The sequence below is a fragment of the Pelodiscus sinensis genome, chromosome 8 (genome assembly GCF_052426305.1).
Source record: "Pelodiscus sinensis isolate ZL-2025 chromosome 8, ASM5242630v1, whole genome shotgun sequence".
NCBI lineage: Eukaryota > Metazoa > Chordata > Testudines > Trionychidae > Pelodiscus > Pelodiscus sinensis.
Genome location: NC_143059.1, coordinates 17597921 through 17612444, shown reverse-complemented (window position 1 = coordinate 17612444; position 14524 = coordinate 17597921). Strand labels below are relative to the sequence as shown.

Genomic DNA, 14524 nt, shown 5'->3' with positions numbered 1-14524 from the left:
GTGTTATTTAACATCTCACTGGGTCTTCATGACAGACAAGATCTGTTTTTAGCATTGCCCTCAAGGTCAGGCAATCATTTCCCAAATAGAGAGCAGCTGAAGATATGGGTCCAAATTCCTTCCTGCTATAATTCCACTAGCTCTGTGTAGTTACCCAAAGAATAAAATTGATTTATGAAACATCATGAATGGGGAGACTGCTTTGCTGTTCACAGTAACTTGGAAAGAAAGGGAAAGAAGAAAATCGGTTTTTGTATAAAGTTAAAATTCATTTTGTGAGAGGAGCATTACGTTACCCAGGACTAGAGGGCTAGTTCCTTCTACTGTAACACCAATGAAGAGGTTTGTACCATTGAACACAATAGAACTATGCTGACATTAACCATCTGAATATCATATTTTTTAAGCCAAAGATGGGAAGGATAGGGCTAGAATAATCAACAAGCTACTTTCTATTTTATGTATCTCTTATGGATTACATATGGGAATATATCTTTAGGCTGATTTCCCCTCCCCCTGCCCCAAAATGTTCTGAGTTAACATAATTATCTTTCACAAATCATTCATTTCTCCCTTGCTGAAATTAAACAATAAGCCTTTAAATTGCCTATCAAGTAGGTTAGATAGAGCTATCTCCTTACTTCCACTAATTACTGATGATGTTAATTCACATTCGTGGCAGTGGAGTGATCTGGCAAATGACTTACAAGAGGCCACAAATAACTTGTGGAAATTAAAATATTATTTAGAATCATATACACATTTGGAGAGAAACAACAAAGACCATTGAAGAGGCAAAATTCTATAAAGGTCAAAGATATCGGAAGATTAATTGGTTCTTCAGAGTTTGTTACAGGCAGGAATAATCTTCCTCCTTGTTTATGCAGGTTAAGATCATGATGGCCAATGATCATGCTGGTTTACGGGTACTGTATGTGCTTTCATGTGCGGCCAGGAAGGAGGCCCATCTCTTACTCATCAAGTCCTAGGAAATGCTCAATTCACTGTAGTTTCACAGTGGCAAAGAAACAATGTTTTCCAGACACTGACAGCCAAGTTTTGGCTGCAAGAATGTTAAGACCGTGGTCTCCAGCCCCAAACCTCACTGGACTTTTAGGAAACAGACTTGGCTGTCATGTTGTATGCAGACTTAGTAGGGCAGTGTGCAACTCTTCGTTTGAAAGTACTCCCTTTTCTGTGTCCACACACACCTTTTTACAAAAAAGCTTTTTCAGAAAAAGGCTTCTTCCTAGTAGAAAGAGTTTTACCGCTGTTGGAAAAATCCCTCTGTTGTTTCGACTTTGTCAAAAGAACGCAATAGCAGTGTGGATGTAAGTATAGTTTTTCTGGAAAAAAAGCCGTTTTTCCAGGAAAATGCTGCAGTGTAGACATACCCTGAGAGAATTTTTTTTCCTTCTCAAGTCTTTCTCTTCTTGGACACTGTTACCCGGTCACCCAAACCCACCCCGAGTTCGGCTCGGGTGCCGTCCCGTGTCTACGATTCTCCCCAAAGGGTCTTTACAATATATATATATATATATATATATATATATATATATATATATATATTGTTGTGTTCGGGCTCGCTTACTTCCTATGGCCCGGGAAAGGGGCTCGGGCCCTCCCTCTCTCCGAGCCCCAGCCCAGGGCCCTAAGGCCGGGACACTTGTCCCTAACCAGTGGAGGGGGCTGGAATCCCTAAACCCTCCACTCACGGGGACCACGGCTCTGCCCTGGGCCACTTCTTCCCAGTCAGAGTCATGTTCCCCAATGTGGGGACGAGCTTACCACTGGTCGCCTCCTCAGGGGGGTGGAAGGAGGCTCTCGCTTCTCGCTGCTCCCCCCCGTACACTCCTGTTCCCGGCCCTTTTGAAAGGCCTGCGGCTTGGTGTTTCCGGCTGGCCCCGCCCCCGCGCACGCCGCCCCACCCTTCCGGGATTCCCCGGTGACTTCCCCGCCCTTCCGGGATTCCCCGGGCCGACGGTCCACGGTCGCTGCAGTCCTGGATGCGGTTGGCACGGCCCCGGGGCTATCCGCCACCAATCTGCTGCCGCCCAGCACCCCCTCTGTTCACTCTGCCCCCCGCTCGGCGTCTGCCATAGTGCAGGGTAGCACGGCTGGGCCGTCTGCCCCGTCACAGGCACCTTAACTGAAAACATACTTGATAATATATTTGCTACCATGCTGTTTCAATGTGCCCTAAGTCCGTAGCTCAGAGTTTCCCTGTTTTGTCTTCCTTTGACATTTAACTTTTAGCTCTCCATTTTGTTCTTTTGTGATGACTGATTATCAGAGTACCTAGTATAAGCACAAGGGCTAATTACATGCTGATACAGTACAACAGCACATTACCTTCTTATCGCCCTTTACATAATACAGGCATGGCTCTCTGTCATTTCTGAATGGCAGCCAGGAAAAGCCTTCTCTCTCTGGACTATCACATTGCACATTCTTACAGGGTCATGCCTGATAAAAAAAGGATAGGGAGCCTCCCTGGGGACATGACTGATATCTCATTGTCTGCAAAGCTTTGACTTTTTTTTTCTGGTTTGTTCACTGCAAATGCACCTAAACCAACAGGTCTTTACAAAGAGGCAAGTATGAGGAGAGGAAATAAGCCTGTTGTGGTCTATAAAACGAGCCAGGATCATAGTATGGACTGAAACTGATGACTTGGTCTTTGAGACCATTGGCTTTGAGATCAACACTGTCCACTGATCTCTACAATACTTAAAATCTTGTCTTTAAAACAACATTTATTCTCTTTTGTTTAAGTCTCTTAATTTCTTCTTTCCTTTTTGTTGTTGGACTATATTCATTTAACTTACAATACATGAGGCTTCTTGATAACACTGTTTTCTATTGTTATCTAGATGTAATTGCCACCATCCTGAATTTCACTCTGGAAAGCGGTGAAATTATTTTGCATTACAGGAAAGCTTGGAGGCCCACATGAGTTCAGGTTGTCAGTGGGCTAGGTAATGTACATAGGCAATCCCTGCATCAAAGAATTTACAGTATTCAAGACAACAAAATTATTCTCACTGTACACATTATAAAATGAAACAGAGATTAAGTCACCTGACTCAGGTCATGAAGGCAATCTGGTAGCATAAGGAGATGAATCCGGGGCTCCTCTCAGGTCCCTAACAAACGCCCTAACAACTAGGATATCCTTCTTCTCTTTTCCTTTATTAGCTAATTTGTAATGTACATTGAAAGTCTCTTTCTAGTTTTAATTTAAAGGAACAGCATTGATATAAAATCTGACTTGCTGCTTTGTGGTACACAGAGATGAGATCATATATTTGTGTGGGGCAGCAGGGATTTCTGTGGAAGGTATGTGGGGTGGGATTTGATTAGTTGTGTTGAGTCTACCTGGAATCATGAGGGAGCTCTTGTTGTGGAGTTTGTGTTTGAGAAGTAGAGAAACTGGCAGTACTACATAGTGGGTGAATTTCATATAATCATGGTCTACAGCTGTGGTGGGCAACTTTCAGCCTGTGGACCTCTCCCCTACCCCTGCCCCGCCCCGACTGCTTCCCTCCCCCACTCACCTCTCACGTACTGGAGCACTGGTGCCCTACACTTCTTACACATCCCCTTGTCCCTCCCAGCACTTTTGAAGCATGTGAATTGCCTGATTCATACTCCTCTTCCCCTCCCAGAGCTGGAACATGACAGTGTGCAAATCAGATGAGTCATGCATTCCATAAGCACTAGGAGGGAGATGGAGGTATAGGTAAGTGTGGGGCTCCGGTGCCCTACAGCAAGGTGGAACAGACAAGGGGGCTGCATGGCTGCAGATGGAACCCTGGTGGGCCATGGGCTGCTATTGTGCTGAATTATAATAAACTTGATTAACATTCTGAATCCAAGGTGTATGGAGAAATGAACAAAGACTGTGCCCCCAGTGCAATCCTAAATATGTATTGCGTGACATAACATTCCCCCTTGGAAAACTGTAGTTAATAAAGTTGTTCTTTACTGTAAAGTAAATGGTAAGTGGTTGGGAGATACAGTGGAAAAACATACAGATAAATTACATTGTAAAAGGACAGCAAGGTTATGTTGGAAGCTTCCACTGTATTTTCTGCTTCACTCGTTCTACAGTTTCCTAGTATATTAAAATTATAAATTACCTAGGAAGCTCTGAATGTGACAGTTCAATGAACATGGGGCAGATTTCTCTGCTTTCCAGAATCTCTTCTGATCTAATAGTTGTGCAGAGCCTTTGCCACCTAGATTTTGAATAATTTCTCTTATTGATAGAGATGACTGTTTAGCATAGCAGGCAGAGAACTGTGACTTGAATCCTTAGACAAGCAGAGGACAAACGATGTCTGAGTAGCAGCGGTACAGTGGCTTTAAATTTGAGCAGCAAGACAAAAATAACCAAGCTCTTCAACCAACAGCATCAGCACAACTCTCCTGTATTAGTTGTTGCACACAGCAATATTTCTTTCCCACAAAGAGCTACAGAAATATGCAGCTAACTGAGCAAGCTAGTTATCTGCACATGCTTTATAGTTCTAGTGAATCTCCAAAGGTTTATGAATCTCCATGTAGTTTATGAATCTCCAAAGGTTTGGCATTTGAATAAGTATTCTGTCCCTCAGGAGGGGAAAAAAAGGCTGTTTATCCAGAGATTACTGGGCCTGCTTGAGCCTCTTGGTACTGAGCTAGGATGAATATCTTGCCTCTGTTTGGGATGGAATGCCACCAGAACAGCTTCTCTTGTTATATTCTGGAATATCTGAATCTGGTCCTAAGTTCTAAGATATACTTCTCAGTGGCTTCCCACTACATCACCGTTACAATGAGAGGGGCACCTACACACTTGAGATTAGAATTAAAACTAAAGTTTTAAACTGCAAGATTTTGATTTTAGATGATAGAGACACATTTTATTTACCACTAACCTGTCTACTTGAACCATCTGGCGGTATATGTACCTGTTGTGACACTGGTGTGTAGTCCCCTTACTAAAGGGGCCTCTGTTTTATTCTGGAAAGACCCTGTGTGCTACAATCCAGACTACAATTCCCATGAGCCCTTGGAAAAAAACAGGAAGGGAGGACTCTGGGGGGAGAGAGGACTGCTCTTTCCATGTGCTTGAAGAAAGAGGCCTAGCAGTCTGGGACTCTGCCTTGGAGTTTGGAACCGAAGGGGAGCCAGGCTGTTGCCAAGGACATTGACCCAGTGCAGGGGCTATTGGATGCAGCTACTAGATGCCTGTTGGAACTGGGAGTTAGCAGGCTGCTTCCTATAGGCACAGCATGAGGCAGTAAGTTTTGGGCCTTGCTGGAAGAGTGCTGCCTGGGACAGAGCTGCTGTTTAGCCTGGATCAAATCTTCACTACAGCCGCAACAACAGCGCACCAACGCAAGCAAGTGTCTGGGACTGAGTCTAGGAGTGTGCATACTCTGGGGTGGGGTCACTGTTGTCTAGCTATATAAGTTTCAATTATGGTTATGTGTTTTGTTAATGCTAATCTGTTCATCCCTGTTTATTTAAGTTAAATAAAGATTGTTTATTTTAAAGTGTTCCATTAGATGTCTATGATTTGTAGTTGTTCTGGAATTAGATCCAGATTTATGTTGGAATGAGTATGTTCCTGGAGGCTCTCAAGTCACACCAGTGTGTGTACAAGGCCAGCCAGGTGGAGGCACCCCCCCATTTTACATTTATTGACAGCAAGGGACTGTAGCTAGGGGGTGGATAGGGCTTTTCCCCAACTAAACCCCATCACCACTGGGGTGCTCAGGATCTCTTTTGGGTTAAAACACCAGGCACCCAGGCACACCTGTCAAGTGTGACCTGCTCCCCAGTAACCCGGGGAGGAAAAAGGGGGTTACAAGTGTTTGTTTGATGCATCTTTACATTTCTAAGAACTCTACAGGCAGGATTATCTGCCATTTTGTGATGCAGAGATCACATAGTGTATTACAGAGATGATGACACTCTGTATTTTTTTCATGGGGACTTCATTTTTGGTTTTTTGTTTCTATTATTTACAAAATGAATCATGCAGTCTCTGAATATGGGAAACTAGCTGGGTGACAGCGGGATCTGTTTCTTTTTTTCTCCAAGGCCGTGTCCAGACTCAGGGGTTTTTTCGGGAAAAGTAGCCTTTTCCCGAAAAAACTTCCCCTGCGTCCAGACTCAAGCCGCGTTCTTTTGAAATTATTTCGAAAGAACGCGGCTTTTCTTTCGATGGCGGTAAACCTCAATTTACGAGGAAGAACGCCTTCTTTTGAAAGTTCCTCTTTCGAAAGAAGGCGTTCTTCAATGTAAAGAGGCCGTCTTCGAAAGAGAGCATCCAGACTCGCTGGGTGCTCTCTTTCGAAAAAGCGGATTTCTCTTTTGAAAGATCCGCCTGCAGTCTAGACGCGATCTTTTGAAAGAGGCTCTTTCGAAAGATGCTTTCGAAAGAGCCTCTTTCAAAAGAAGCCTGCAGTCTAGACATAGCCCAAGAGGTCAGGGAGGAGCTAGCCTGGGGAAATGCTTTGCACTGTCCTCAGGGATATTGGGAATATTTACACTCAACTAAAACTCAAAACTAAATATTTCTCCATCACACTATTTAAATATGAATAGTATGTAGTAAATGAAACAGTGAATTCATACCTCTGTGGCTCTAATGCTGAGGCCTAAGAATCAGGGTCTATGACTGCAGGAGGCAAAGGAGCAGTTGGCCTGGGGCTCCGGGCCACCGCTACTGCAGCTGAAGCTGGTGCCCCAGGCCTTTTAAATTACCATCAGTGGCCTGCAGAGTGCTGACCAGGTGGCACTGAAGACTGGCTGGCCTAACCCCACCCCTTCTGCCCAAAGCCCAGAGCTGAGCCCCTCCTTCCCCTCTCATTGTCTAGAGCCTGGCAAAGTGTGTTGCCAGCCCTCCTGAGAATTACTGATTTAATGTTTCCATCTGCAAGACAGTTGCTGTGAAAGTGCAGCTCCTGCCATATACCTCTCACCTTCCTATGGTACGCTACCATGTCAGGTGTAGAAGTGAAAACCACCCCCTTCTGATTCAGAAATGAGTCTGCAGCCTGCTGCATTAGACTGACCCCCAGCATTCTACTGGTTATTGCAGAGCGTTCCGCCATTGATAGGTGATGGTGAAAATAGCCTGCAGAATGGAAAGAAATATATGGAATAGCTTGAGATAAAAATGAGCTTAAAAACAATGACTATTTTCAGCCATGCATCATATAACAAACATTCTAGATAGCTGAATATTAGGACAAGACCAATCCTTTACAAGGGAGCAAAATTCATGCCTAGAACTTCAGGACCTTTTCAGAGTCAACACTATTTTGAGGTGCCAACTCCCAAGAGTGCTTCAGGCCACTGAGTCAGTGAGTACCCAATTAAAGCTCTGTTATCTGGAGTGCCATAAGCTTACGCCCCATTTTTGCTGAATGGATCAATACTCTGTGAAATTAAATTAAAATCTTGAGGTCTTAGTTGTTGCCAGTGAAATACTTAGGAAAAGGTGATGTAAAAAGAAAGAGTAATTAAAATTGTTCTAGCACAGCAACCAATAGTAAAACCCATACACTCCTCAATTTATTGGATGTGCTTGTAGTGGAAGTAAGATTTTTTTTTCCTGAATTAGTAAGTGGGACACAGCAAAAAGCTGCACAAAACAGAATTCAAAACTACAAAAAGATGTAATAATCTGTAGGGATGTCCTCAAAATTTATGAACGAGTACTATATTTATCCTGTGAAACACATAGCAACATCTTTGACAGTCTTAAATCTGCAAATATGTATAAACATGCCTAACTTTATGCATTGAATTCAGTAGAACTATTCATCACTTGCCAAACCATTGCCTTAGTTAAGATATCAAATTTTACTTGCCTTAAAATTATTAAAATCTGTGATCGCATCAAGAACCTATATATTACTTTTTTCTTTAAAAATGCATCATCATAACACAGAAGATGAAGAAAGGTGCATTACTCAGTTCTCCACTTTAACTTAAACAGGACTTCATCTCTGAAAGAAACTGCATAGAACATAGCTGTAAAGAAAACAGTTAACCTATTTTATACCAGAAGAGATCACATTGTTTATTCTTCGGGAGTGGTTAGGAGAAGAGGTTACCAGTAGCTAGTAGAGAAGCCAATGTGTAGGATTATCAGTTAATCTTGTCCTCTGTAGTAGAGGCAGCAGTGGGGTGGAGGGAGCAGGGGAAGCTGCCAGAAAGAAGCCTCTGTCCACCGGGCCCCACGTGTCTCTCTCAACCATGCTATGGCTATCAATTATATACTCCACGCTGATTAACAAGAGTTCTGGGTGCATAATGTGCAGAAGAGAGATCCATAGAGCTTGCTGGAGAGAAGAATTTGTGCTTGGTTGTCATACAGCGACAACTGCCCAGAAGACCACCTCTAAGAGATCACTACAAAGTATTTGAGTCTTTCTAGCTCTGCTCTATTTAGACTTTTATTATAGAAACTACCTGTGTGAGCTGTATATGGTATTTATCTGATCCCTTGCTGTACTTCTGCTTTTGTTACTTTTTTAAAACAAAACTGGCAATACATTGAAAATGACAAGACCGTTTATTCAGCAAAGCAAAAGCAGTGATTGCATAAAGGAAATTCTTTGAGATTTGTTGTTGGTGCATGAGGGAAAGTGGTGAATTTCAGCCTGTTTATTCCAGAGGTTTTCCTCCTTTTCTCCTTGATTGACCCCTGCTGATCCAGTCTCTCTCTCTTTTTAAACTATGCATTGCCACTTTTGGCCCTATAAGCCCTGGTCAATTTTGAAATAACAAGTGGAGCATCCACACTACCAAGCCCATTATTTTAAAATAAAGGGCTGGTTAGTTCGAAATAATAGCTCCTGCTTTCCATGAGGAATAACACTTATTTCAGAATAGTTACTTCAAAATAGCAGTACCGTGGATGCTCCACTGCTACTATTTTGAAATAACTACTTCCCAGAGTCATTCAAAGTAATTAGAGCCCCCAGGAAACAGTGGGGAGTAAGTCGAGGTAGCACGTTCACATTAAAGGAGCCTGCCTCGGGCTAACTTCCAGGTTATGCTATTTCGAAATAACTTATTTCTGAATAATAACTGACAAAATAACTATTCTGAAATAATTTCCTAGTGTACACATGCCCTAACTCTGTTAAATCTACCAGATTCATGGGGTTTCGAGGGTTATAAGAGCAGGGAAATTCAATTTGTTTGGAAAATAAGGCTGCTTCCTCTCCTTCATCTGTGGACCCTTGCCTAAGCTGTAGAAGGAGGAAGTGATGTCTGCAGTCTAGAGCAGAAAACATGGAGTGACATGGATCCGCTTCTATTCCTGGTTCTTGCATTGACCCACTTTGTGACCTTGATGTGTCATTTACACTTTCAACAGTTCAATTGCCCACCTATGAAATGGGGACAATGTTTATCTACCTCAGCAAGGTGTGATGCTTAGTGTCTGGGAAGAAAGCCACTTTATAAAGGCATAGTTGCACAGTTTCCTTCTGGCTTGCAAAAATTAAATCAAGAAACATTAAAATGCTCAGTCCTTCATAGAGCAGATGTACTTTTATTTTCCATCTTTCCTCTGTCTTTCCATTTGTTTTCTTATGACTGCATCCATTATGGTCTTTGACATCAGATTACGTACCTCATATTTCCAAGACCTTTGCAGCGATCCTAATTTTGTAGTATTTCTACAAACGAAGTACACAGGACTCCCCAAAAGAGCGCATTTGCTCTTCCGCAAAAAAGGCAGAAAAGCAAACACATTGGAGGCAGCAAAGTTTTTCTGGGATACCTCGGGTATCCGAGAAAAACCCGCCAGTCTAGACGTACCCAAAATAACTGACATTATTCCAAATAACAAAGAGCTCAACTACATAGCAAGCCATTATTTTGAAATAATGTCAAGCTGGAGGACTTCTTATTCTGACTCCTATAACCCTCATTTCATAAGGTGTAAGGGAAATCAAAGGAAGAGTGTTCTCCATTTGACTTCCTGCTGTGTAGACTACTTCATTTGGCTTTTGGCACTATTTCAACTTCAGCTAAACAACTGATGTAATAGATGAAGTTACGTAGCTTAATTTGACTTTTGTCCTGCTGTGTAGATGTGCCCTAAGAGACGTAATGATCAGCAATGCTTTTTTGTTCTTGATAAGCACAAGCGGGTGTACAGATCAGTAGGAGTCCACAATCTGGAATGCAGAGGTCTCAGCAACACTGCATACTTAACATATTTTATGACATAGGCATACCGGTTTTCTATGGTAAGGAAGAGTGGTGTCTTAAAGATGGATAGAGTTTTCTTTTAAATAGCCTGTATCAGTCAGGGCCATATCTTGGTGTCCGACTGATTGGAAAGTTTTTTCCTTTCAGTGAAGAAAGGCATTAATGGGATCACTTAGGCCGTGGTGTGCATTGGAAAGTTGAGAATGAGAACAATTCTCTGGTACTGTCACTGAATTAGAAATTGTAATATGAATTCCACCTGACCCTGTGTTTCTTATATGCATCAACCTTAAGAGGGAGTGAATAGTGAACGAAAAGTGCAAAATAAAACTTTTTTTTCCCCTTTTAGAGATTTACTTTGTAATTATTCCTTATTCCATGAAAACAGAGAAGTACAAAACAGAATGGAGTTGTACTATTAATAAAACCTTTAAATCACATGTGGAGGGCTTTAATACATCTTTGACTATTATTTTTTCATTCTGAGTATGTACTGCTATTCTTGTAAGGCCACTCAAGTCTGTCTCTGATAATGAGCTAAAAAATGTTCCCTGTGTTGGTAAGGCTGTCAGTAACAGTCTTCATCCTGGAATTTTAGGTGATTTATTTTTTGAAGATACGCTGTGCCCAGATCATTGCCTGGAACACAGGGAATAAAGGGCAGATTCGTAAAGGTATTTAGGTTCCTAAAAATGAAAAAAGGTGCCTATTGGGATTTTTAAAAATGCCTGGTGACCTAACATTGAAATCAATGGGAGACAGCTACCTAAGTGCTTTTGAAAAAAATCCAGCTGGGTACATGTCTGCATCTTTAGGCATTTACTTATCTATAAACATCTGGCTCTAAGACTTTGAATTTGATTCAGTAGTATATGGGAAGTCAGCATAGAAAGTGGAGGATAGGGTTGATGTAAAGTTGGTAACCTGTGTTGCTGAGGAATTGTGCTGCAGCATTCTGTAGTAGTGGGAGTTTCCTATGGGCTGATGCCAACTGATATTCCATTGATGTAGTCCAGATGGAAGGTACAAAGGTGTGTAACTGAAAAAGAAAAGTTATCTCCTAGTCAAATGAAAATGGTAGAAATCTTTGTGTGGATGCTCCAATGGGAGAACCAAGTGTCTGTGAGGAATCCAAGAGCATTCCTAAACTATAGATGGAATTGACCAGTTGTGGTGTATACCTTCAACCAAAGGTATAGTGACAACAAACAGTGAAAACAAATTTGTTAAAATGTTCTGTTCTGGCTGTAGTGGGATTTGATCTTGATTAGGCACTACTAACCACAATACAAATAATAATAAATAATCATAAAATGTAAGTCTAAGAGGGGTAGCCATGTTAGTCTGTAACTTAAAACAATTTAAAATACAAGTGGTCCTGTAGCACCTTAGAGGCTAAGAAAAAAAATATACTTAAAAAACAATGAATAGTCTAGTAGCACCTTAAAGACTAACAAAACATGTAGATGATATCATGAGCTTTGGTGGGCAAAACCCACAGTATCACTGAGATTTTGTGGGCACAACCCACTTCTTCAGATGCATGCATCTTGCTCAACGCATCTGAAGAAGTGGTTTGTGCCCATGGAAGCTCAATGATACCGTGTATTTTTTTTTTGTTAGTCTCTGTGGGTACATCTAAACTATGTCCCTTTTTCGATAAAAGGATGTAAATTAGATGTATCGAAATTGTAAATGAATCTGGGATTTGAATTTCCCACGCTTCATTAACATAATGGTGGCCGCAGTTTTTTTTCCTCTGAAAGCCACTTTTCAGAAAAAACCTATGGTCAAGATGGGAATCGTTCTACAGAAATGCCCCATTTCAAAAGATTCTGTAACCCTCAAAAAATGAGGTTTTCAGGATCTTTTGAAATGGGGTATTTCTGTCGAATGATCCCCATCTTGACCCTGGTTTTTTTCCAAAAAGCAGCTTTTTGAAAAAAAGATATGGCCACCATTATGTAAATGAAGCAACGGAACTTAAAATTCCGGCTTCATTTACAATTTCGATACATCTAATTTACATCCCTTTATTGAAAAAGGGACGTAGTTTAGATGTACCCTAAGGTGCTACAGGACAACTCATTGTTTTTGAAGTTTTCATAAACTGTTGTGTGACTTTGGATTTGAAAATAAATGCACTTTCAAGCAACATGTAGAAAAAAATTCAATTCTGATGGTTATTACACAGTAGGTGAACTTCCTGCATGCTCTCCATGCGAGGGAGATGATGGAACATGCCTTTCAGAGGAATATTTACAACGGACGAAATCTTCAGCTGCGGTAAACCTGAGTAGTTCCATTAAGATTGCTTGGCCAAAATCCAGGCGGATGTTAAAATATTTTAATTGCTTTAAACAACTTTTTATAAATAATCTAACAGCTACGTGAACCTGTTCAATAATATCCATCTTTGGTTAAATGGCAATTTTTTTATATATATACAGAAAATGTAGGGGGATTTACTTTCCTGTAATTGAGGGTGAAGTTGAGAGATCCTTGTTTAGAGGGGCCAGCATAAGGTATATAACCCACTTAAACCCATAATAGGGATTAAGTGACATAAAGACCTTGCACTGGACCTTAGAAGAAGGGTGAATTTCAATCTGTGTGTATAGTTTCCATTAATGTCATTATTTGTAGGGCTCAAGGAAGGTGAGGAATAATCAACTCCCATAATAACTCTGGACTGGACTTGTTCTCTAAAATCGTTTCACACAAATAATAAAGTCTGTTTTTCTTTTCTCCATAACAGATTACACCTGGCAGCAAAGCAGCCCAGTCACACATGAACCAGGGGGACCTTGTGATTGCCATTGATGGAGTCAACACAGATGGGATGACCCACTTAGAGGCTCAGAACAAGATCAAATCAGCCAGCTACAACCTGAGCCTCACCCTTCAAAAGTATGTTGAGATAAGTCAATACCTGCATGAACCTCAGAGCTATTCTGGGAAAGTGGCCATGAGGGAGTGCTAAACACCAGAGTTTGGCCTGTAAGGTTTTCTTTAGAACCTGTGAAGATTTGGAAATAAGGCTGAGATAAAGTTTCAAATTCTGCTCCAATTTACACCATGTGCAACCTTACTGAAATCAGTGGAGTTACACAGTAATCTGGGTGGAATTTATCTAATTGAATATAAAGGTGTGCTAATGCTTCCTCAAAATGCTGGAGAGCTTTTAAGAGTATCCTACTCCAAAGCAATTGTGATTAGTGATTTTGTTTTTATTCCCTGGCTGATGTCATACTATTTTGTTTGTTGATATCATGAATATCTGTTGTGCAAATGATCTCTTTGAATAGAGGGTTCTGACTTGAGACGAATAACACTGAAAAATCCCTCCTGACATTTGCATCAGATCCTTTCAGTGATGGCTACTAGTGCCCTGATCTTTCTTTCTGCTCATAGCAGCAGGGTTGTGGGTGAGGACCTACGAAAGATGTAGTCTGAGCACAGAACTGGGAGCTAATACAATTGTGGGGAGGAGACCCTCCCTCATAGAGTTGGGGAAGAAGCTGCCTTCCCCTGACAAACTGAGACTCACTCTGCATGATATATCTCCTGATTCCTTCTGGCTGGTATTACTTCCTTGCACTGCATAAAGGAGATTTCATTTGAGAGCTTTGTTCTAAAATGCAGTAACCTTCTTTGATAATGATTAGTTTTAGTCAGAAAACTTGCTTAACACCTGTGTTAATAAAGTTATGTAGAAAGCCACAAAATAACTGTTACTTACTTGATATCATATCTTGGTGAGAATTCTTCATACAAAGGATAGGAAGCAGTCCTTGGGCAGGTCACAATGTGTAAACACGTCGCTGAGGACACAACAAAGGCTCTGTTGTGCCATTGTGTAGCTGAGCCAGTTAGCACCAGGAGCAGACTATTAAGGGATACAGATCCTGGGATGAGGTTTTCAAAGCAGTACATGGAATTATGTGTAGCTAAATTCCCTGCAAATCTCATTTTTTAAGCAGCTGTTCCTATTAGTGTCTTTTTATTTATTTTATGCACCAAGAGAGAGCTCCTACAGTATAGCACGTCTTAGATTTTCATGTGATGGCAGCTGCTCTTTAAAAATTACACTGCCTTTTTAAAGAGCAACTGGACTGCAAAAGAGTTAAATAATGAAAAAGGCCGAAGGAAGTCTGAAATAATTCACCTGTTTTAATTTCTCTTCACCCCAAATGTAAATTCATCAGGTAGAGTGGCACATTGAGTGATGTTCATCACTCCGTGTAAAGGGTGTATGTCTCTAAGGTCCCCAGGAAGGGGACTCAGCCAAAAT

At 41.3% G+C, this 14524-nt stretch overlaps 1 protein-coding gene across 2 annotated transcripts in view; it reads left to right on the top strand.

Annotated features, from left to right (window-relative positions):
- The window catches only part of LDB3 (LIM domain binding 3), a 239403-nt gene that overhangs the window by 39181 nt on the left and 185698 nt on the right, over positions 1-14524 (top strand). For both annotated transcript variants that reach the window (XM_089780066.1, XM_014578704.4), the window contains exon 3: positions 12989-13140. In XM_089780066.1, the coding sequence (XP_089636192.1) occupies positions 12989-13140 (152 nt within the window). The remainder of the gene's footprint in view (positions 1-12988; positions 13141-14524) is intronic.